Raw genomic sequence first — 24773 nt, 5'->3', positions numbered from 1 at the left:
GTGCTGCCTCCTCATAATAGAATATAAGCAGGCTGTTCCTATTTACTGGTAGATATTGGATAGTAAATTAGAAGTACGTCTTTCAAGCAATTCCCAGGTATGCTAGTCTTTCTTGCAGCTCAGAACTGTTGCAAGTCAACGGAAGTCTCTACTTCCTCCCATACCTCCCCCCCTTAAGAGTGCTTTGGGAATCTGAGGCTGTGGCATGAGAGAAAATACAATTTAAATTGCTTCAAAATGAAATTGCATTTGCAGTAGGTTAAATCATTTCATCTACTGAACTAGTTATTTGCTAGGCATCTGCTACCAGTACTTAACTAGAAAGTTTTAAGTTACTTTACTTTGTTCCTTTATCATTCTCCCATGGTCTTTCAAAGAAGAAATGGACACAGTTCATAGTCTGCATTTAGATTATTATGCAGGGATCAAAATCAGAGTGTTAAAGATCACAATATTCCTCTCCTCCCAACCACACCTATTCTTTTTTTAACACTGGGATTTCTGTGAAATAAAAATAGATTAGGAACTTCCTAGTTGCATAGTAGCAACTAGTTCTGCCAAGTTTTTCAAGGACAGGAAACTAAACAAAGACATTTCTAGAGCAAATAGTTTTAAAACACATTCAGTTATAAAAGTATGTATTTTTTGTGCACAATATATAGTTTAACAATCAAAAGCAGAAACTGTAAACCTTCATTCTTAATAGCATTTAGACATACAAAGATGTACAAGTGTCAATTGCATACCATAGATATGGAAATTAAGCATCTGTTCTATAGACAACAGTAAGACATCCAAGAAGCAAACTGTTTTTGACTAACATAAAGGCACCAACTCCTTCACAGGTTTGGCTCTTGCTGCATCAGAAAATAGTATTGATACTCAGATAACACTCAAGAGTCTCAGAAATTTTGTGTGGTATTCACTGCAATATTACAGCTTTGATATACCAATCACAGCATTTTATCAGACAACATGCTCATTTATTGTTAGAGATTAAGCAAGCCAAGGAAAAGAACTTGCAACAGCAAGGGAGAAGAACATAATGATGTTTGTCCAAATGCTACAAAGCAGGCTTGCACTGTGTAAGCAGAATAAGGTAACCACTTCAGTCTTCTGTTCCAGGAGACAATCATAATTAAATAACATATACTTTTGCTCTCACAACTAGCAGCAAATATTCCTTAGGTTAATTTGAAATTTTTAAGAAGGAAAAAAGGGCATACAAAGTCCCTATGCAGGTGGCTATTCAAAGTTTACTATACAATGTTCTTAAAAGTACTTCTTTTCCACTTGCATTTTTAAGCATATTATCTTCATTTACTGATTGGGCAGCTAGTAAGCTTTTGAAATTCATTAGCATTCCAACAATTACTAGAAGCTAGAGAGGAGCCAACCCACACTATTCAAGTATCTAGTCCCCTAAAAATGACTATACCGTATTCACATAAGGCAAACTGCCACTGGCCTAGTTTTACATGCAGCTGCCCCATCCTTTGGTCAGTTGTTTGGGGTTTTTTTGTTTGGTTGGGTTTTTGTTTAGTGGGTTGTTGTGCGTGTAGTTGTTGGTTTTGGTTCTTTTTATTTTAACTATCAAGTTGTCCTGGGAGCCAACTGAAAATATACTGGATAAGACTGACTGTGTTTATACTAAAAAGAAAATGGAACACTTAACAAACACCGCCCTGCATTTTAGTGGATTAGTGTCATCTCTGACTCTGGGATTCAGTATTAGTGGCTACAGGGCATTTGTGGACTGTCCTTCAAAAAACCACCCCATAATGCTATTACTTTTAATTATTCGTCCAATCAGTTTGGTTTGAACATTTTTGCCATCCAACACTGAGTATCACAGGTTAGTCCAAAGCATAATTTTCAACTTTAAAACAGGCATAATATATTGCTGGGTGGAGTCAAAATAGTCTAAGTCACTTAGAATTTAATTATTATCAAGATTTCAAGAAAATCTTTTTTCTTTTTATATTACAGTAAAACCAAACTATTTTTCTTCACAGGAGAGTGGTTTACTTCACCTGGTAAGGAACTCCTCTATTCTGCAACAGACTAAGAACACTATTTGCAAGAAACTTGGATATGTAGTATTTCCAATTGCCAGTCCCAACATCTGCAATAATAAACCAGTCAGGAATCTATTTAGAACTAGTTTATTTAGAACTAGCATACAGTTCATAAATAGCTACTGCTTCCTCCAGACTTGTGACAAAGAAACTTCACAATAAGCTTCTCTCATTTTGGTGGGTTTTAGAAGCATCCCCAAAGTCACTGCTGAGAGCAAACTCTGCACCAGATCTCAATCATTATTTTGCACTGGAGAAAGGATAATCTGAACTCCAGTGAAAACTGGCCAAAAGAGAATAAGATATGGGATGCAAGGAAACTGCATGCTTTTCTACTCAGTTTCTTCCAGTTCAGATGCCTCACTCAAACACTTAAAAGTTAGCTTTTAGATGAGGGGTGTAAAATTTCCATCAAATAAATACCTTAGGGAGATAGTTTTATCTTCTTCTACTTGTGTGCATAGGGCTTAGATCAGATGTGTATATACACACGACAAATACTATCAGAACAATGCAGCATGATTAGTCATGGCCTCCAAACTGATGTCAATTTACAGTAAAGAAATGGAAACCTGTATATCCCTCTGGCTACCATTACCTTAAAGTTCATGTGGTTAGGAAGTGTTTTAAAGCCCTCAACCCACAAGCTGTAAGTAATGGGCCTCTTCAATTCTGTGATCCACAAATTCAACTCCAAACTAATCATGTTGTTTGGATTGTAAAACTATGGTTAGATGCTAGATACAAATCGGACAACATTCACCTAGTCCCTATTTTAGTGAAGACACTCAACTTATGAGGTATTTCAAACAGTGCAAAGTGCCCTCTCCAACTTTCCACAACTGTGAATTCAGGTTACCCTGCTTGTTCAACTTAAATAAAGGACTGAATCTCCAGTGCAGGGGAAAGAAAAAAAAGAAAAAAAAAGAAACTGGGAACATGCAAGAAGATTCTCAAAGCCCTAACACTTTTAGCCCTGAGCAGTTTAAAGAAAGTGAAGGCAGATGAATAGAAGGAAGTTGGCTGCTTTCTTGGAGTCAAGGCCATGTTTACATGAAGCAATGAAAGAAAACTAATCCCTACAGAAGGGGTACTGCTTCATTTGTCCCAGCCCCTCTTATTTCAGAATAGAAGTTTCACAGATCCATGAATATGGTGGCTTGCAGCTGGAGAGACTGCCATTGAACAATGACAGCAGGCTTTAATTTTCAATTAGTTTCTTGGCTCTGATGTTCGCTTGCTCAATTCGGTCCCTGTTTGTATCGGCCTGAAAGAGAGAAATTCACAGGTCATTTGCAGACTGGATGCAAAACAATTTAAAAATTCAAACTGAGTGAACTTCTGAATCACAAGGTATCATCACTGTGGTAGAGAGAAGTGGAGCAATCTCTCTATGCTGGAAGTAATTTTTTTCCCCTAGACAGTATATGCTGTCAATTTTGACAGAAATAACCAAGATAAAAATGTTTTACTCTTTAGCTGGCTTTCAAAACACAGCAGCTTGCCTCAGCTGGTCAGTAAGCATGTTAACAAAACAAGGAAATAAAAATTCTCTCCCAGTGTTTAGACATCTCATGAACCTCTACAGAGCAACAAGATTGTTCTGAACTAGAAGTAATAGTCAAAACTAGGCCTACAGGCATGAAGTAAGATTTATTTTGCTTAGTGCAAATCCATAGTTTTTATTCACATCTTCTCCAATGTACTAGTGCTGTAACAATATGGTATTTTTAAAACATGCATTAGATTTTAGTATTGTTTAAAGCAGAAAAAGTCAGGTCACAGTATTTAGGTTGAACAAATGTCAAAATACAGTTTTACTGAAAGGTATGATAAGGAGTTTGTAAGTAATTCCCCAATTATGCAGTGTGCTGTGGGCAATGTGCAGGAAGTGTAATATGCACAAAACCAGCCTCTGCCCTCACCTTTAGGAGTGGAACTCCTAAAGAAGTTCAACCTGTGCCAAGTATTAGCTATTTCACACCCATGTCTTGAAATGGGCTGGGCAGAGCACACTTGCATTTCAAGTCCTTCCCTCCCACTCCCTTCCTTCCCCTTTTGGGTCAAAGGGAGGGGAGGGACAGAAACCTGCTACGGAAAAGGGAGACTCTAATCTGTTAACAACACTTTGGAAACACTAATCTAGTTACTAGATCATCTTCTAAGAAAAAGCCAGTAATGTAAGTTTCATTATGGGTTTCTTCAGACTAGGAGTTTTGCATAATACTACCAAAAGTCACCCAGTCAAGACTATTTCCCAGGTGACTCAGAATTCTTAAAAAATAGAAGAATCAATTATAGTCTGAAGTTAAGCTTAGTACTGCTCTTTGTTTCTTTACATGATATTGTTTAGAGATTCACAGACAACATTTGGTTTGGTTTCCATACTGTTCACTATATTTAAGAAGTTATCTGCATAGAAGGATTAATTTAAATATCCTGAGGCAAGTTGCCAGTCTCAAAGCCAGGAACTGAACTTTCATTTTTATTGTGGTCTGCAAAGCAATTCTAACTTGTATACACCATATTTTAATAATTAGTAAGACTTGATCAACAAGATTTATTCAAATCACTAAACCAAAAGAGCATCAGGCCAAAAGAGATGCTTGAATTTACTAGAAACACTATCATTAAAAACAGTAATTCCCAGTTGCAGTTTATTTGACCAGGCAGTTTTCAGTCTTCTTTGTAAGTTACAAGAATTTCACACCTCATTTTAAACTCCAAGAAATTTTCTAGTGTACTTCAAACTATCTGACTTTTTTAACATGGTAATCAGATGTGCAGTTTCAGGGAACAGTTAAGGCATCCTCCATATAATCATGTTGATTTGCATTATCAATACTAAATTACTAGGCAAAATTGAGCTGCTGACACAGGTGTAACCAGCATTTTTGTCAAACCAGAGGAATTCTGTTCCTCTTGCTTTTAACCCTACTGCAACATTTGAGTGAGATTTTTAAAATCCCATTTTGTCTTAATACTATAATTTCACAGTAATCAGTGTTCACTTATACTTTTTGAAATCTTTAATATATGCTATTCATTAAAGGTTTTTCTTTCCTCAACCAGGATGCCTATAAGATAACTTCTACTCATTTCAGAATATGGATATTTCTAAAATAGACTTAGCATTCTCATTAAGCTGCCCTTTGAAAGAAACCTCTCCGAAACATACTTATGTTTGGTTAATTTGTTTGGAGAAGCTGACACTTAAGTAATAAAATTATATAGAAAAAAAGGAAGTTACAGTAACTAACTTAATTTGCAGACCATTTCACCATGCACCTACAAACTCGATTATTCCAAACTCTCCCCAGATCCAATATTAATTTGTCCACAGGAATTAGGGCAATGAATAACTTGTGTTTTACTTTACACTCATTATAGTGACTTTCTAGAAATTCCAGAAAACCCTTGCTATTGTTAAAAATACCTATTCCCTACAAGAAAAAAGTTTCCTGCAAGCAACAATCCCCCAGGTAGACCTCCAGTAAATTTCTATACTTTTGATCCCATGAAGTTTATTAATTTTCAGAGTAAGCAGTGGATCTGTGCTGTATATTTAGGTTCCCTAACACTCAAGCATTTGAATTCTAAGCTATATACCCTATATGTATCAAGGTGTATCTCTTGTTCAATCACTGCAACCAAGAGGATGGCATAACCTTACCACATATTTGCTGCAAATACAGTGAGCACATTCCTAATAACCTCAGAGATACAACCTTTGAATTCAGAGCAGAGTACACCTTTGACATTTACCTTTATATTTATCCGGTCTATTTGCTTATTCTGGGCATCAATCTCATTGCCCATATCCAAAGCCATGTTTTTCAAATTCCCAAGAATGTTTCCAACTTGAGTAAGATTTTCATCCATTTCATCTTCTCTGGCATCATTGGTTATCCTGTTCAAATAATTAAGACCATGTTTCAAGAATCAAGAACTTGCTTTTATCTAGCATAGATTTACTCTAGTAGAACTTGACTGTTTGTTGCACTATGCATTCAAAGGTATGTTTTTCCCCTTTTAAAACTCCCTGTATTTCAAGCAAGAATTCACCAAAAAAAGTACTAAGCTAGCCACTACTACAAAAATAGCCTTAAAAATTAAAATAGTTCCCTGAAGTTTAAGATGCGAGTTTCTCTCAAATATACTTTATGACAGTAATAGACCTCAATATTTTTAAATCCCCTCAATAACCAAATACTAAGCCTTATAGTTCTCACATCCAGCAACAGACTGACCATACCACCACTACATAAAAAAAAAGTAGTGTAGGATGAGCACTACAATACTTAAAGTGTAGGTGTCTGCCATCTCCTAAGACACAATGATTCCTCCAGACAATAGTAAAATTTTCTATTTAGCAACTTGAGCTAAAATGCATCTGAAAGAAGCCAACAACTAGTAACAGGATTTGTGCATTTGAGATTGAGGAATATGAACTAGCAAACCTTGTAATATATCCACCGCTTGGTCTTCCAGAAGTCTGAGGCTGCTGCTGATTTATGCTTCTTGGTTGCATGGATATCACATGATCTGCTGAGTTCTCAGTTCCATCTCCCCAGGTTGCTCTGTATGCTTTGCTGGCCTCAAAGTTCTTTGTTCTATACCATAAAAATAAAAAATCTGAACCACTACATCAGAAATACGGCTTCCTGACTGAAATTCAGTATTAATCCAGAGTTTTCAGAAACATTTGTCTTGTGCCCAAAAGAGATTAAATTTGGTACAGCTAAAACTTTGTCTGTATAATACAAGTTTTTGTATCTTGATAGTACAAACATAACTGAGTTACTCTAAGGGCAGTAATTACTTTGGTCTTAAGCTTTAATAAAAGAACAGTAATTGCGTAAAGCAATACTTGATCAGAAGAAAGAAGCTTATGACAGTCACAGGAAAGCTTACCCTGTCATAAAATACTTGCACTTATAACAGGAGTTATTCTAAAGACAAGACTAGTAACCTTTCAGCAAGAAAGGATGAATGCAAAAACTCCCTCAAACCTATACTATGCAAGAAAATCATTAATTGCTACTATTTTTTTTATCAAACATTAAAAAATTACTTGGCAACAGAAGTTAATATTTCTCATGTTAACTTTGATTATGAACAAACAGTAATCATGTTTAAGTAGCTCTTTCATTCTGCAATTTAATTGTACTAACTCCATTAAACCAATAAACCAACTCACCATTATACTTTTTCCATGTAATTCATAGGAGAAAAAAAATTAAGAAAGCATACTGACACAAAGCAATCTCAAGAATCACAGAGCCACAAAAGCATCAGGGGAAGAAGACCTAACAGGTTCTCATGAATCCTGATGAACTTATTTTGAGAATATTTTCATGTTCATCTTGTTTTATGGCATTTTCAGGTTTAAGCTAGATAATCCAGACACTGCCATTTTTCTGCTTCTTTAGACACCTGTGAAGGGAAATCTGTAGTGTCTCAATACATCTAACTTTGCAAGTTAGTCAAACAGGCAGTCAATTTCTAGAGATATGGTAACTTTCAGTAACCTGGATGTTATACATTTGAAGAGTTGTGAAATCAGCTGTAATGAACAAATATTCCCCTTCATTCTACCGCTGTTTATGTATTCAAGATGGGAAATTACTTCCTGTAGGATCTGACCTATGAGACATAATCTAGAATAAATACATTGAGAGAAAAAAAAATAGAATAATTTCGCCATTCATAATGGAAATATCGTACCCAAAGTACCCAGAAGAAACCTAAACTAGTCAATTCTAGCTTCTTGCACACACATGGGCCTAAAGATCTCTAAGTCTACTGTAACTAGATTGAGAGTTATTTTTAATCTCATTTATACTAAAGCCATAACCAGAAGAGATCTTTGTATGATTTGCTTCTGGAGGATCAAAGTTTTAGGTGCCAGAGGCAACTGTGGGGACTTTATTAATAAAAAAGAAGTGGCCTGAAGACTAGTTGCACCTGTGAAGTAGACAGCCAGAAAGAATTATTGTTCAAAGTATGCACAGTTAAGAAGAAAAGTTCTCATCAGCTGCTTTTAAGAGCTGTTTTTGAAATTACTATACATTCACATTTCTCAGGTTTCATTTCTGGAAAATTAAGGCAATTTACACAACCTGTCAAACCAGCAATGGCTCAAGCAGCTGCTCACCACTTCTACAGCTAATAATACTCTGTAGCAATGGATGTTTCCTATTCATGTCAGTATTAAAAAACATCACAATCACAAGGAAAATCACATGCAGACAGACATCATGCACATGCAAGCACAAATGCAAGAAACATCACTTCAGACAGCTGGTTAAATATGCGTCTGCACTACTAACACTGACCTTGTCCTAAAATCCACTTTCACCAGTTTAAATGAATACAGCTTCTTATCCTAGTCTTCATTTTTAGAAAGCAAGCATCAGTGTTAGGAGAGAATGGAGAAGAAAGTAGTAAAGATCAACAAAAAGGTAAATTGTTAATAGTACATAGATTGCATAACAAAACTGCCAGTATTTTTGGTTTTGACAAAGCTTTTATAAATAATTTAAACCTAGGAGAAATTAAAAAAACCCCAATAACTCAGCAAGTGTTCTGATTTAGCTTATTTAGCTTTATGCTTTTATGAAAAATATGAAAAGCTGTGGAGGTAACTGGTTGACAAATAAATCTGGCACTGAAAAAAAGGTTGGTGTACCAATAGATATATGAAATATGAGATATATTCTTTGCTGCCCTCTACTTACCCATTTATTTCCGTACATTACTGTCCAATTTGGTACACAACTTTCTGTTCTCATTATCTGTGTACTGGGGAGTGCCACAGGAGCTCACAAATTCTGAGCTTGCTCAGTGTCAATAAGATGCTTAGCTTTAGTGAAATAAGACTATCAACTACAGAAAACAGAGACTGAGTGTATGAAAATACTTTAAGTCCACCAGCTTGAGGCAACTAATATAGAGCAGTAAGCACACCTACCCAGAAGTCAGGACAGCTGCATTTTCAGAGACTAAGGCACTAAGATTTTCAGCCTTAGAAGTCACATTCATATCTATCCTAAATGACCCTTAAAATACTATTCTGTTGGCTTAGTAGACTCAGCTACTCCAAGGAATTTTTACCAAAACTTCTGCTACTTCTCCCTTGAATAATTGATTTTCTCATGCCAAAGAGCAAAAAACAACAAATGCACCCACTAGTCACTTCAGTCACCATGCTCAATTTACACTTCTTTTGTTTGGATGGGCTATGATCACATGCAATTAACACAAACAATTTGATACTTTACTGCTTAAAGCTAAAGCTAGGACACCATCAAAAATAATTCTGACATTGTTCAGGCTGTTTATTTGTTTAAAAGTAAAAATCAAGTGCCATACTAAAGATTAGATTTCTCAGCTGTCTTAGATATGGCAGCCATAACACTGATGTTATAAAGGTACTGTGAAGCAGGTCTGCAAGAATTTATGTAATTACTAGTGAAAAGATTAAAGCTTTAACACCACTGTCTGCTCTGTTCTCCTATTCTCACCTTCCCTAAAGCATGAATAAGTTGTCTTGCTTTTAAATTAGTACAAAAGTATTGTTGTGAAAAAATGACTTTTGGAATCAAATTTCTAACACACAGACACATATAGCTATTTTCAGTCCAATTTGGTCTCATTTGCATGGACATTGATAGTCTGCTACTAAATAGAAGCCTTAAAGAGATTTGGACACAACTGTGCAGGATGCAATATTTATAGTAAAAGGGCATGATCTATGGTTAGATACAAGTAGGCTTCAGTTACTCTCATAGAATTTTAAAAGAAATGTAGCTCTGCAAACCAGAGCAATCAACTTTGGTAGAGATTCAGTATTTTTTAATTAGCTCTTTTATTAGTTAATATTTCCTGGTACAGTAGAGATTGGGAATATTCTAGACTCCAGGCCCAAGTACCAATATAACTGACCTGTTACAAGGACAGACACAGAGCCCACAACATTTGTTGAGCTCTGTCAGTGTCTTCTCAGCTTCTCTCATGTCCTTATTTATCTGGTCCATGCCTTCTTCTATACGATTTAGTTGTTCTAGAAGAGAAACAAGTAACCTGACTAAACATGGATTGGGGAAGGTGGGGAAAATTAACATTTCTTTATAGCAGGAACAAATTTCACTTCTATCTTTATATGAAGACTTGACTTTTTTCTTTCTGCCTTCTAGGATTTTTTTTAAGAAAGATATTCAAGGAGATGTTTTGGTTACTATTTTGCAAATATCTTCCCCATCTTCAGAGCAGCATTTCTGTTGCTATTAGAATAAATGCAGCTAGTTACATTCATACCATAGTGGAAAAAAAGCAGCTTCTGTAGCAGAGCTGTATTACATTGTAACTATAATTACCTCTTAACTACTTTAAAACCTCTTTTAAATACTATACTTTCAAATATGCCTTTCATTCCAGCAACAACTCTTCTATAACCATTCTTTTCTTACACTCATTACATTCTAATACTGATTTTTAGTGTTAGGGAAGAACTTACCTCCTTGCTCATCCAGCATGGTAATAGTTTTGATGCCAACATCCTGGGACTGTAGAAAGAAATTTAGTTGCAGATATAAAATGAGATTGCAGTGCAAAATCAGAAGGTCTGGATAGTAAATTTGAAATCCAACCAAGTTTATAATAAAACACTGCACTTGAAATAAGTTCTGTAGTAAAGCTATTAGAAGTCTCAAATTACAAGCTGAGTTAGTTAAGGTGCTTATCAGCCTATTTCAATTAGTGTAGTTTTTATTGCATTTTTTGTTAGGTTTTTCTTATATTACAACAAAATGATAAAATTTACTGCAATACTCAGATTGAACTGTGACAATGTCTAGCTAGAAAGTAAACCTAGCCATGCTTCATTTTGAGAACTAGCATTTGGTTCATTTATCCCTACATCCTTCAAAAGGGCTTACAAGGCCTTTAGTCCTGGGAGCCAGAATGAAAGCAAGCAATACAAAGCCTGCAAAACCTTTTCTAAGAATTTAGCAGTGAGGAATACACAACAGCAGAGCTCTCTGCTGGCTCAGTCTTGAATCTAGCATGCAAGTTGTACCCATGCTTTACTGTAAACTGGCAGCATAGAATGAATCAGCAAACTATGACACCAAGAGAAATTATGTTGACTCACGACATGTACTTAACACTTGTGTGTGAAGTATTCATCAGGCCACAGTGATTCAAATGGCTCACTGATAACAGCAGCACCTTCAGCAAGCCAAAACTGTGCAGAGGAGTAGATTCCTCATACTTCACTTTGATAAACCCAAAATACAGATTTGTCCCAAATCATGTAAAAGGGTGTTAAGAGTTTTCTTATCAGTTAAAACTGATGAACAGATTGTAAGATGATGTACATAGAATTACTTCATTGAACAAGAGCAGTCATACTCAACTACCCCATCCAGCTGAGCCCTACTGTCCTCAGCAGTGAAACATTTCCACACTGTTCATAGACAAGTGAGCTGAAATACAGATGAAAAATGTCATGAAAGCAAATTTTGCAGCAGCCAAAGACATAACTGACCATCAGAAGACTTTCTACAACTAATCTGTAGCATTTGGAGATCAGATCCTTTTGCTTAAAACAGGCAAAAAGGATATTGATTCTTATGTAATCTGACAGAATGTGAAAATCATGAAGGTTATGTCATTCTAATGCTACTACTGAATTAAAGCTAATGATGAAGTGTGTGTGTCTTGAGAAAGACAAAAGACTGTTTAAAATTACAGTTAACATGCCACTTTTTATACTTAATAAATCCAAAGAATTCAAAAGCTTTTTCTTACCTCAATGGCCAAGCCAAGAATCCTCCTTGTGCTTTCCAAAGACTAGAAAGAGAATTTTAAAATGAGTGCATTAATGACTTATATATACATCAGTATCTGAAAGTCTTCTCTGCCAGTACTATACAAAATGTTCATCACCTTGTCTATATTTATTACATGCCACAACATGCTCATAGTGGCAGCACATTAATTTTCCTTGGTTTTTAGTCCTTGCTATTATTTTTCGTATCCCATTGGAAAGTCTTATAAAAGATAACATATTCAAAAGCATTTTAGTTAAATAAGAAAGACATGAAATATCAATATGATTAACAACGCTGTAGGTAACCAAATTCTATCATACCAGTAACAGGACTGAGTGATCAGCACTCAGTTAAGTAAGTGACTTTAAAATTCATTCTTATTTTTAGGAATAGTCTTCACTCCAGTATTCACCAGCTAAAGCAAAAATTTAAAACATCAGCTATAACCTTGCAGAATCATTATCCTGTCTTTGTTTTTAAAAGCTATTCTAATCTTGTCAGACAAACACTGTAATCCCAGATGTCTTTTTATAATATTTACCTCATCAGTGACCTGGTTGGCCCTCAGCTGAATTTCTTCAGGTGATAGCTCATCCATGATGAGGAAATACTACTTGTAAGTAATCACGTTAAAGGACACCTTCCCCCTGTAGTAACAGATACCAAGTAAGCATCAGAATTATCCTTTCATCAGTATTTTGAGTTGAAAGAAATTAAAAGAATAATAGCCTATACATTTTATTCTGCATAGTAATTAGGACTACAAGACACTAAAATAATTATTTAGCTGGTATGACCTAACTGAGGTGCTAAAGGAAATATAGGAAGAATCAGTATATGAAGCAGGTTTTTTCCCAATATTTGGCATCCTAAACAGTTTTTAAAAAATTCTAAGGTTAGTTAGGCAAAAACCAGGAAATAAGGTCTTAAAATAATAAACTTCTTCATGCTGGAAAAACACATTAGTATGCCCAGTAATCTAGAAATAAATTAAGACATTTAAGTTATTAGTATAAGCATTAAGAGTTCTTCCATTTCCATTACAGAATTTCAACAGCCAGAAAAAGGGGAAACATTTTCACAGGTGAAACACTACCTCAAATGACCCCAAGTAATACTCTAGAAATGGTTGTTATTGCATGCTGAATTTCTCAAATGTAAAAGGCTCCACAAAGGTTTTAACTGGTATGTCTGTAACTGTAGCAAACATTTCCCGATCTGCCTTGCCCATAATAAGCACAGGGTCATAACTGAAGTCCCAAAACACCATGGTACACCTTTTGCTAAAAACAGAAGATATTTATTTTGCCTAAAATACAAGATGAATTAGCAATCCCATCAATAAGTGTACTCCTATCAGAGACAGGTTTTTCAGAGCCAAGAGTCTGCATTTTTGTTGCAGGAATGATAATAAAGTCAGCACTCCCAGCAATGGAAAAACAGAACTCATAGGCTATACAAGAATTTAATAAAATAGCATATAAGCTGAGAAATAAGGATATTTTTCCCTCAAAAGTTTTCCCCCTTAATTTTCAACTAATCCTTGATCTTTCACATGAGTAGCTTGCAATGAAGTCCATGTAACTCATGGATATAATTCCAAACATCCTGCTTGACTTGACTCATTTTCCCTCTACAAGATCAGTATTTTAGAATTGTTCCTAGGAGGGTAAATTTATGCAGATTTGTCCAGCTGTTACCCCACAGCTCTTCACAGGATGTGTGCATAACTGATGGTGAACTGAAATCAAGACACCTAAATCCATTACAGCTGAAGTTCTTCAAGATTGAAAGACTATTTCAGCAGGTTTGCTCTTCAGCACCTAGCATAGCCTGAGACTATGGCTCTAGGAGATTTCTCTAAAGTAGATGTCAATGCAAGTTAGTTTTTGATATCATACAAAAAAAAAATCAAGAAATTCTCACAGAAGGCCTCAAAATAACTATTTTCAGTAGTCCAATTTCAGTGTATTATCAGTGAATTATCTTTTCATTCACAGGCCCAAGCTCCTTTCATAAGGTTTATCTGAGACAGTCCCAGCTTTGTATTTGGGAATGCCCTTCAAGCTAATTTGCACACCTAAGTACCAGTAAACCTGGGACAGGAAGGAAAGTACCTATTTTCACTGAATTAGATTAAGCAACATCTCTGGGCAACCTGTTCTGGTGCTCAGTCACCTGCACAGTAAAGAAGTTTTTTCAGGTGGAAGTTCCTGTGCATCAGTTTCTGCCCTTTGCCTCTTGTCCTGTTGCTTGGCACCACTAAGGAGAGTGAGAGAGAGATCCATCCTCTGACACCCTCCCTTGAGACACTGATAGACACTGATGAAGTCTCCTCTCAGTTCTCTTCTCAAGGCTGAGCAGGCCCAGCCTCCTCAGCCTTTCCTCATAAGAGATGCTCCAAGTCTCTTAATTATCTTTGTAGCCCTTTGCTGGCCCCACCCCAGGAGCTCCATGTCTCTCTTGTACTGAGGAGCCCAGAACTGGACACAGCACTGCACATATGCCCTCACCAGGGCTGAGCAGAGGGGCAGGATCACCTCCCTGGCCCTGCTGGCAGTGCTCTTCCTGATGAACTCCAGGTTCCCACAGGCCTTCTCGGCCACAAGGGCAGCAAGGGCTCTGTTGTCCACTGGAACCCCCGTGTCCCTCCTGGCAGAGCTGCTCTCCAGCAGCCAGCCCCAGCCTGTGCTGGTGCCTGGGGTTGTTCTTCCCAGGTGCAGGACCCTGCATTTGCCCTGGCTGGATTTCAGACAGCTCTTCCCTGCCCATCTCTCCAGCCTGTCGAGGGCCTTCTCAAGGGCTGCACAGCCCTCCGGGGTACCAGCCACTCCTCCCAGCTTTGTGTCACCAGCAAACCAGTTCCAACAGCTGACAGACAGGCTTTGTGTTCTCCTAGCTTGCTCACATCTTCCCAAGTAGCTCCAGTGTCAGCCAGCAAAAAGTTCTATAGAAATGCACAGCATTCCACTCACTTTTGCCCTAAATTAGTAGTATTTGGTATTGAAACTTATAAACTGACCCACCAATAAAGAAATACAGCTTCAAGATACAGAGGAAAAACCCTTCCAACACAGCAGGGAAAAAAGATTACTTCCAGGATTCTTCAAAGCTGAGTTATGCATGTGCTTATCTTCTGATGCTCATATTTGGACACCTGTAGTGCTTTGCCTCTTGAGATGAAACCATAATTTAAAGTGATGGCTCATAATTGTGGGGATAAATTACCTGTGTGAGTAAAACCATTCAGAACACTTAGTTAAGAGAAATATTCTGACAACCTTTCCTCAAAGATAAAGGGTTCAGCTATTTGCTGAATTTTTCTGATAATTTCCTGAGGTCTTATGTCACTGAAAAGTGACGGAACATTTTTTTCTTTTTTTCTCTAGATTTCCCAGCAAGTTTACCCACCTCCACTTTTCAGACATTGCCATAAGAGTATGTAAAGAAAGACATATTAAGATTTTCTTATTAAGGCAGGCATAAGAAAGCATGCTCTTCAAATTAGTGATTGTAATATCTGTTTTAAGTTGAATATCCAGGCCAAATGCATTAGACTCAAAAAAACCATAGTTTTATTCCTGCTAGTTTGCAGCACTGCTTTTATAAGCACAGACACAACCTACACAGTAGCTCTGCAGAGGCAATTAGTGCCATAAGGCAGAATAGGAAAACACATTTGCTAGGGAATAAAAACTTCCCACCACACAGCAGCTTAAAAACATTAAAAAAAAGCACACAACACTAATTTAAAACAAACAAAACATTTCCAAAATAGGCTGTTTCCGAAGATGTAAATACACACACAATAGCTGCAGGCCTAATTGGAATAGCTGAACATAGCAGGTACCGTTAATGAAAGATACCTCAAAAGAAATTTTAACAGTCCAGATGAGGCCATTTTTATTGAAATAACTCAGCTGTTCCAACAGAACACAGTATACATACATACCAAAAAGATACTTGTTCACCCATCTTTCTGCCTAAGAATCATAAAGATCCTACAAAGTAGATCCTTTGAGGTATCTAGCTTCAGTGTTAATGGTATATGACAAAATTACTTATAAGGCACTAAGATTACTCAATATAAGTCAAAATATACAGACAGAAAAACTTGATATGGCTATGATAACATTTGTTAGATAACATTTGCTAAGGCAAGCATTTATTTTAATACTGATGCTCAATGTCTATTTTCTTTGCCTTCCCTCTCCTACCATTTAAAAAATCCTAGCCACAAAACAGCCAAAGTAAAAAATAAAGAAGACAGCAGCCTACAAAGATATTTCATAATTATAACAATATTCTGCTATTTTTAATTTTCTTTCTAGAGGGGCAAGCTTTAAACAAGAATCTAATGCATCTTAAGACAAAGCAGTACTCCTTTAAGGAAGGCTGTGATGTCAGCTTTGTTTACTTTCTTTTATCAGTTTTCTGCAGTATTTGCTCAGTTCAACTCCCCTTCTGTCCCTTTCATAGGAAGGCCTGATACCTGCAGAGTATACAAAATTAAACTTGCTACAAAAATATACTTTCTTGAGGTAACTGGGCTCATTATACTTTTCTGCTAGAAAACAGATTACAACACATTCGTTACTTTAACTATCACTGCCTTATAAAAAGGAAGGCCCTTGAGAAACCAGAGCAGCAAGGAAATAAACACAAATTTTTAATGCCATACTTTATTTGGGAGATTGTGCAAAATAGAAAGAGTTCTTTGAAACTCCAATTCCAACCTAAAGCTTTACATCTCTTCACAAGATTACTTATGTTGGGCTAAGCTATCCCACAAGTTCATCACTATAATACATAACTACGACATTGCTGCCCAAGCCAGTTGAGGATGGATTAAACTTAAGTTACTTCTATCTCCTGGAAAAGAGGAAAAACTTATGTCTGCACAGCCTTTTTTCCACTTACTATGCATTTAGTCATGGCTCCAAAAAACCCTGAAAGCCTTTCAATTCACTCTCCTATGTGAAGTTGTTAGGTTGGAGAGGACTGAAAAGACAAAGCAAAGGTTATTGCAAAATAACAAGGGACACAACAAGCACTTTTGGGGTAATTTTATAATGATCCATTCAAAGCATCACTGGCTTAGAGATCTTGATTTTGTTAATCAACACTCACAGAGCAGCTGAAGCATTTTAGTGGGTTCTTTGTCCAACTTGAAAAAGCTGGAAGGTGACAGACTGATGTGAGCTATGGCTAGGTCTCTATTAGCAGAAGGGTGATCCCGTGAGCCTACAGTGCAAATTTTGGCTTGGGAAAAGCATTGCTCACACTGCCACATTTGCGGTGGATCAGTCCCAGGCACTGAGTTCTGTCCCAACCCCAGCTACTGAACTGGGAGCTAACATCTGCCAAGGCAGATCTTTCATAGAGTGAGAGGAGCAAATTCAGTGTTAGGAACACCCATGGTGAGCTGACTGACCATGTCCCCCAGGTTTAAATACCAGCTTGTGATCAGAAGGCTACTGAAGTATCACTTCATGCAACAGCAGTTCAGTGGCTGGCTGGTTTCCTGACGATAGGCATATTAAAAAGTTGGGGGGTAATAAAACATTTGAATGGAAAGGCCCTCGAGATTAAAGCATTGCTGTATGCAGCCAGCAACATTATAATCATCTCTGCCACCCACCTTCCCAAAGTACGCTGTAAAAAATTAACATGAAACCTTTTTTTGTGGTCTCTCTCACTGGCCTAAAATACTCTACTGCACCACTAATGGTTTTTCTTGCAAGTGTTTTCATTTTCATTCAGAATTACTTGCCAACTATTTATACCAACACACTCGGTTTCCAATGCAAACAAAGTTCAAAAGCCATTACAACAGTGACTTTGCACAGAATTTTCAAGTTTTCTTCAATACCAATAATCTTCTGGGACTTTTATATAAAAAGGCACATTTATATATATATAAGGCACTTCCATGGTAATGAAAGCTCTAGTAGGCAAGTTACATGACCTAAATATACTTTTCTTCAGCACTTAGCTGAGAAGCAATTCTAATGCTTATTTTCTCTAAGAAAAAAGAAAACTTAATTCCTTGTTTTATGACAGTCACAGCACATTAAGGCTGTGCTGTCCAAAGTACTCAAAACCCTTACTGATATTTATAAATTTAACTGCAGGGTGCCACAAGGCCCAATAAAGTGCTTGTTCAACTCCAATTACACTATCCACATTTGGACAGGGAAAGGCTAACAAAAGTGACAAGTTTCCTAAAGCCAGACAGGTCTACTTGCACCAGATCAATATTGTTTTGATTGCTAGCACTTTCACAAACCCACCCTGAATAAGATTTTTGTTCTGCATCTCTGGCTAACAAGCAGTAGTTTTGTACCTCTGACAGGCTGAAGACCTTTCAAAATTTTGAATGCAATTCAGAAATGGTTATATCAATTACATTTGCTACAGACTATAAATTACTTCCTTACCATCTGAAGGTCCTCTGTTTGCACCTATCCCTTTGCCTGTGAAGTTATGCTTTTAATCAATATCACAAACTTCCTCCTTCACTGATAACTTGTAAACTGGGGGAGAAGGAAACAGCCTATCCAGTACATCTACAAGTAGGATTGAGAAATAAAGTCTATGCCTTCTTACCACAAAGATAGGAACTAGCTGGTGGTACAACCCAGCTGTTGCAGCAACTGACTGGAAGCCACTATCTCATGAGCTGCATTTTTAGCTGTCAGTAAATTGGTGCAGCCTCAGGTGATTGTGGATGCTCTCAGTTCCTTCTCTTGTAAAGGGAGCTGTTGCCTTCCCCAAAAGATTGAAAAAATAATGAAACAATATTCTTAGATATGTAAATGTTAAGTATTAATTTCCTGTGCATGCTTACAAAGATCAAAATTAGATCGTTACAGAAAACTTAGTTTTTTAAAACCCTTCCTTAACACAAACAACCATCCCACTTGCTAGTTAGCTGAAATTCAGCCCAGCTAATGCAGGCACAAGGTATCGGCACCAGAATGTACTCCTCCAGATGATTATGGCTACAAGAAAAATGAATAAAGCATCTGTGGCCCTGGAGGAAGAGGCCAGGGCCCACGACCAAGACACTACTCGGCGTGCTTCCTGCTTTCCCTTATCAGCTTCCTGAACACACTGCACAAAGGCGATAGCACAAAGAATAGGCGCTACCAATGCCACCTCCTCTGTGCAATTCAGTTCTACACTCACATCAACAACTCATTTTTGCCCCTGAAAAAGCCTCATGAAACCTCCTCCAAATCAGAATCTGGCCAATAGAAATTCACAGTCAAACTTGGATCCATTTAATGACAGCAAGAGATTCCATTTCTCCTAAAGACACAAACTACTACAGATTCCATTTCTCCTAAAGACACAAACTACTATATAATAACCTACTTCAAAAACTGCAGAGCAGAGGAGGGCAGGCACATAGACTAGCTACTAGACTGCCAGTAAGCAATTAAGTGCTCAATTAGATCAATCAAGCAAGCAATTGATAACAGAAGTGGCTTTTCCTTTGTCCCTAAACAGCTGTTCCCTCTACAGCACAGAATCATGTTTGTTTATGAAGAGGAAGTAAAACAGCACCCTTAGCTCTTAACACTGAGCATCCAGTACCGTTTCTAAGAGAACAAAAAAGAAAAGTTAGGCAAATAGAGAAGTTGCATAAAGAAATTTCCGAAGTTCCTTTAGGTTTACTTAGAGTGTCAAGTCATGTGCTGACTTCACATTAACTGAAACAGAAAGAGAAAAAAGGGAAAAAAGCGAAAAATAAAGCTGACTCATTAGGAGCTTCCCAGAAGGACCAAGGGCATTGAGACGTACAAGTGAAAGAAGCACAAGAAGCACTTCGATTCTTATTGTTTACTACATTGACACTACAGCATTTTACAGATTAGTCTAAAGGCAGCAGACACAACACATAAGCTTAATAAGAAGCAACAAGAGGTGGGTTTTCTCCTGGACGCTACTAACAGCGCAATTCACGGGCTCTCGCCAAGCAATCAAAAACCACCTGGACATGGCACTGCCGCCCCCGGTATGGGCGAGCCCACGGGGCCTCCCCGCACACAGCTGAGGCGGGGGCTCGGAGGGCCCGGGCCCGGATCCCGGCCGCCCCATTACCCAGCACAGCCGACACAGGACGGCAACCGCACCGGGCCAGGCCCGCCTCGCCCCACAGCGGCCCCGGCAGCCGCAGGGCGCCAGGCGGCGCGGAGGAGGACGGGACCGGAACGGACAGCCTGACACCTTACCTGGGGCGCCGCAAGCTGCCACAGCCCAACCCGTCACACACCCACCGCCGCTGCCTCGCGCCGGGCCGGGCCGCCCCCTTAAGCTCGCATGTCCCGCCCGTCCCCGCCGCCCCCGGAAGCGGCGCCCGCCCCGCCCCGCCCCGCTCACCGCCGCTCCCAGTGCGGCGGAGGAACGCGCCGCCCGCGGCGCCCTCACACGGCGGCGGGCGGGAACGGCGGCCTGCCCACCCCGGCATGGCGGCGCGCGGGGCTGCCGCGCCTGCTGCCCTGCCCCTCGGGTGTCAGTGCCGGCTGGGCAGTGCCCGCGGTCCGCCCGTGCCGACCGCAGCTGCGGCAGCAAACAGTGCAGTCAAGAAGCGGCCTTATTTGTATCGGTGGGGTTTTTCTCCAGTTACTATTCTCTACTAGGACGATGAGTGTCAGTCCCCTTCTGTCACCAGTGGAGAGGAGGGCAGAAAGGGAAAGCTGCTGTTCGCAATCACCGACCTCATCCTTTTCAGCTGAACCGCGCAGCCTTTCCTGAGGTATATTCCTTCTCAGGTGTGGATAAGTTCTTCTCAGAGGTTGGTGTCACATCCCGCACCTGCTGTAGGACTGTAAGCACTGTAAACGCAGCCGGTAGTTTTCACAGCATCAGCTTACGTGGCTCCTAAAGTCCCCTCTTCCAGTGAAACTGCTGCTGAGCTCTCAGAGCTAGGTCTTGGTTTCCCTTGTCTCTCTCAGCATCTGGGGGAATTTGGCCTCGTGAAAGGTCCCAGTGGAGTAAGGCTTACCGCACACTGCACAGCCCGCGCCCTTCCCCTCCTGCCTTAAGAACTGTCCCTGGAGCACATTTCCCAGGGGCAGCCGCCCTGCCCAGCGTGATGTCCACAGCGTCTCGCTGCTGAGATACCCGCCGTCTGCAGCGTCTGATTTGTAGAGCGGTAACACGTAGCACTAAGCGTGTTTAAAGCGCTGTATTTACACACAACAACAATAACCTCTATTACCATTATCTGCTGGTGAATGCCCCCAGCCGGCCGGTGCTGGTGCCCCCGCCATTAAGTTGGTTCGCCTGTCGGCTGTCCACGGCGGTCAGGACTGCATTTCCCGGCAGGCCCCGCGGGCACGCAGGCGTGCCGCCCAGCGTGCAGCGCGGCCCCTTCCCGCCGGCCCATTGGTGGCCGCGCCGTGCCCCGCCGAACCGCGCGGTGCTGCGGGCCGGGCCCGGTGCGCGCCGTGCCGGCACCGCTCCCGGCGGCGGTGGCCGGGCCTCCTCGGCCCCACGGGGGAATGGGCTGCCGGGCTGCTGCCCTGCAGAGGGGTGGGATCCGTGAGTACCGGGGCTGTGCGGGGCAGAGGGCTTGGGGAGAGCGGTGGTGGCCGGGGGCGATGGGGGTTGCTGCGGCTCCGGCGGAGTGGGCGGCCTGTGGAGGGCGGCAGGGCGAGCCCGGCCGAGAGGGGCTGCGGCAGCGGCATCTCGCCTTGGGGCGGGCATGCGCTGTGCTTTGCCTCGTGAGCATCCCCTACTGCTGTTGTGATCCTGGACTTTGATGCCCTGCTGTAGAACAGGGGCGTTAGGGCGGAGGCGTCTCTGTGCCAGGTGTGTAGCTGCCCTAATGCCTCTTCATACTTGCCAGAAGTGTTTCCGGGGATGAAGTGTGACTGAATATAGGTTGTTTAGCTGCCTTCCTCATAAGCAAATATCTAAAAATGTGTTGTAGTGAAATCATGTATCAGTTTAGTGATAAATATCTGGTAACTTTAAAGGAATGGGACTGACAGCGTGAAACAAGTCATAATAGTATGATGAAATATGGGGTGTTTAAAAGTAATCCTTCATCATTGCACACAGGGTGGTTCAAATCCAAACTTACATAAAGAACTGCTTGGGTGTGCATATGGATGTCAGTTTGTAAAAGTTTATGAAATATTGGATACAAGTGACATAAATTATTGAAGTTCATTCTTCAGTATACTTCATTGATGGTTAAAGTTCATGCTTCAGTATAGATGGAGGTTTGGTAATAATCTTCTCATGCAGGTAAAAACCTTCTTTCTCACCTTCCCTTCTACACCTGATGAACTTTAAAGAACAGATAGGTTCTGAGGTGGTGTGTCCTAAGAGAGAATAGAATTGAGAATTTATGGACTTTGTTTTCAACATGAATTTCCAGGCTTACATGTCCTACATCTCTGTTGCTTATTGCTGTTCTTCAGTTATTTGCTACTTCTTTCAGTTAAACCTTAATTACTGCATTTAACAAATTGGCTGTTTTGCTGAACTGACAGATCCTGGCCTAAAAAAAACCCCAAATACTTAAGCCTTCCAAAAATTTATTAATAGCTTTGCTGAAGTTTAGAAGCTTATTCCCATTAGCATTGCAGTATTTGGGATTACTACTGCAAGTTCTAAGGGCCAATGCAATGTGTCTCTGTAACTTTTTACCTTGGAAAATAGATTTCTATCCTGAAGTAGCTCCTGTTAAAAACAACTGAATTGTGTTTTGTTTTTTTTTAAAGTCCTTGCTCGATTTCAGCTGAACTGGCAGTAAAAGGCAGCTGCACTTGCACTACTTGATGTGTTCCAATAATGACTGATTTTTCTATGTAAAGTTAGCTAAATAGGTGCTATACTCTGGCATTTTCAGTTTGGAGAAAGACATTGGTTTTACCCAAATTTTGTTCGCATGTTACCTAAGTCTGTTTGGTCACTGTGACCAGACTTCAGGCAGCTTCTATTCCCTATGTTCAAAAATATCACATATGTGAAGAGATGTCAGCTAAAGACATTTTAATTCCTGCAGAACTGTGAATCCAGTACAGAGTAACAGCAGTCCTCTAAATGCATACCTAAATTGTATACAGAGATACAACTTGTAGTATCTAGGTAAATCTATCAATTTTCTTTCCATCTTATCTTGAAAAAACTAATAAGATATCCAGAATAAAATGTAAATTTGTTCAGGATCAAATTTAAAATGTTGAAGTTTTTTTTTTAGCATGTGGTAATCCTCCTCTGTGAACTCTGCCACCAGATGGTGTCATAAGATTTGAGGTGTTATCTGGCTCAAGTTGAGTCTAGCAAAGTAAAAGGATACTATACCTTACAAGTAACTTCTTTGTTTTTATAAAGCTATGTTTTATATTTGTAATGTAAGGTTTTTGAGTTTCTTTCATCAAGTCCCAGAATATTTTACATTTTGATCTTATTGTGGTAGAGCTGCTGGTGTTCAGCCCTGAGATAAACTACATTACAGAGATATACTAATTTAGGCAGAGCCCTGTATTTCTATTACCTGGTCATTAATGACTACTGTCTTAGTATTTGAAATCCTTAACTTGAATTTTCTTGGCATGAAAGCTGTTCATACTGAAAAGTGACTTGAGTACCTTGGTTTGAATGTTTCAAATCACCCTCCAGTGATTCTTCATACTCTGTAATGACAATATAAATAGAAGAAGCCAAATTACTTACTGAATGCTCTCCCTGCTTGTTCTCTTGTGTCTATACAGATCTTTTGTGGGGAGTCTGAGTTATTTTGACAAGGCCAGGTATCTGTTACTGTGGAACTGCAATAGATAGGATACATAGAGTAATCTGTTTTGATGTGGCTTTTGATCCTTGTTTTTAACTTATTAGTGAAAGAGACATTGTATGAATACCTAGGAAGGATATGATGAGCTTAAATAGCCTAGGAAAGGGGAAAAATTATACAACTTAATGTTACAGAAGTAAGTGTAAAATTAAGTGTTGGGTATTTCTGTCATTCTTACAAGGTCTGTAAAGTGAAGACCCTTTATAAAGTGACTCAAGGTTACCAGAATAAGTTGATGAGAATTCTTTTGTAAGTCACAGTAGTATTTAAATTATTAGATTTAAATGTTTAAATCTAAAATTTAATTGGGTTGTTTTTTCCCACATCTTGTGGATCACTATGTTGCTTCTTAGTAAGAGTTTGTCTCAGGCATTATGAATTGTGTTTGAGGCTGTAGTAGTAGTAGGGATACACAGACAACTCCCTTCTCCTAAGGGTGCACATAGGGATGTTAGCTGAAGTGCTACATCTGTTTTTGAACAATCCTTTTAAGTGCTTTGGGCAGTTTGGAAAGGGGAATAGCTATTTTAATAAGCTCAGGAAATGTGATGTTTGAGGAGAACATCTGGAGAAAACAAAACTTTCATATGCCTTAAACCAAATAGGGAGTATGGGAGAAGACAGAAGCTTTCCAGGTGTGTGGATTTTACATGTTCTAAGTGACAGCATACAGCAATAATGCTGTACAGTTCTTCATTCCAGTTTGGACAGAATAGATTCCTGAATCTTCTGGTGTGTGAGAAGCTCTCATGAGAAAGAAAGAAGGCATTTAGTTTTACTAGAGAGAAATTATCATCTTGATTTACAGCAAGGAAAACTTACTTTGTATATTAAGAAATTATTAGCATTCCTTATGTATAGGAGTTGGAAAGATGCAGTTTGGTTGTGGCTTAAAGTGTATATCTGGTCTGTGCTCTGTTCTGAGACTTACGTGAAATAAAAATAGAAGTCAGTGAAAACTCTGTTCCTGCCAGGTGTTCTGTGCCTCTGCTGGTCTGTTTAAGATATTTCTCTGTGGTGCCCTTATCTCCAGTAGACTTT

General features: G+C 39.1%; 2 protein-coding genes across 7 annotated transcripts in view; one reads left to right on the top strand and one right to left on the bottom strand.

The window, feature by feature from the left end:
- Window positions 1-621: 621 nt before the first annotated feature.
- Window positions 622-21230, bottom strand: SNAP23 (synaptosome associated protein 23). 3 transcript variants are annotated; one of them, XM_021533515.3, is made up of 8 exons: window positions 20641-21230; window positions 12456-12561; window positions 11892-11933; window positions 10597-10645; window positions 10026-10143; window positions 6539-6691; window positions 5844-5988; window positions 622-3345 (listed from the first exon to the last, which is right to left on the bottom strand). In XM_021533515.3, exons 2-8 carry the CDS (start codon window positions 12510-12512, stop codon window positions 3280-3282), a joined length of 630 nt encoding a protein of 209 aa, XP_021389190.1. In that variant the 5' UTR covers window positions 12513-12561; window positions 20641-21230; the 3' UTR covers window positions 622-3279. The 3 variants fall into 3 exon arrangements, with proteins under 3 accessions (XP_021389190.1, XP_021389189.1, XP_085438011.1); XM_021533514.4 differs by lacking the exon at window positions 20641-21230 and adding an exon at window positions 20155-20274; XM_085581885.1 differs by lacking the exon at window positions 20641-21230 and adding an exon at window positions 16835-16910.
- A 94-nt stretch (window positions 21231-21324) lies between these two features.
- Window positions 21325-24773, top strand: part of ZNF106 (zinc finger protein 106) — a 34287-nt gene continuing 30838 nt past the window's right edge. For all 4 annotated transcript variants that reach the window (XR_013340176.2, XM_021533503.4, XM_021533506.4 and 1 more), the window contains exon 1: window positions 21325-21466. The gene's annotated coding sequence lies outside the window, so the exon portion shown is untranslated. The remainder of the gene's footprint in view (window positions 21467-24773) is intronic.

This window comes from Lonchura striata, chromosome 5 (genome assembly GCF_050655825.1).
Source record: "Lonchura striata isolate lonStrDom1 chromosome 5, ASM5065582v1, whole genome shotgun sequence".
NCBI lineage: Eukaryota > Metazoa > Chordata > Aves > Passeriformes > Estrildidae > Lonchura > Lonchura striata.
This window is presented reverse-complemented; position numbering and strand designations above follow the sequence as displayed.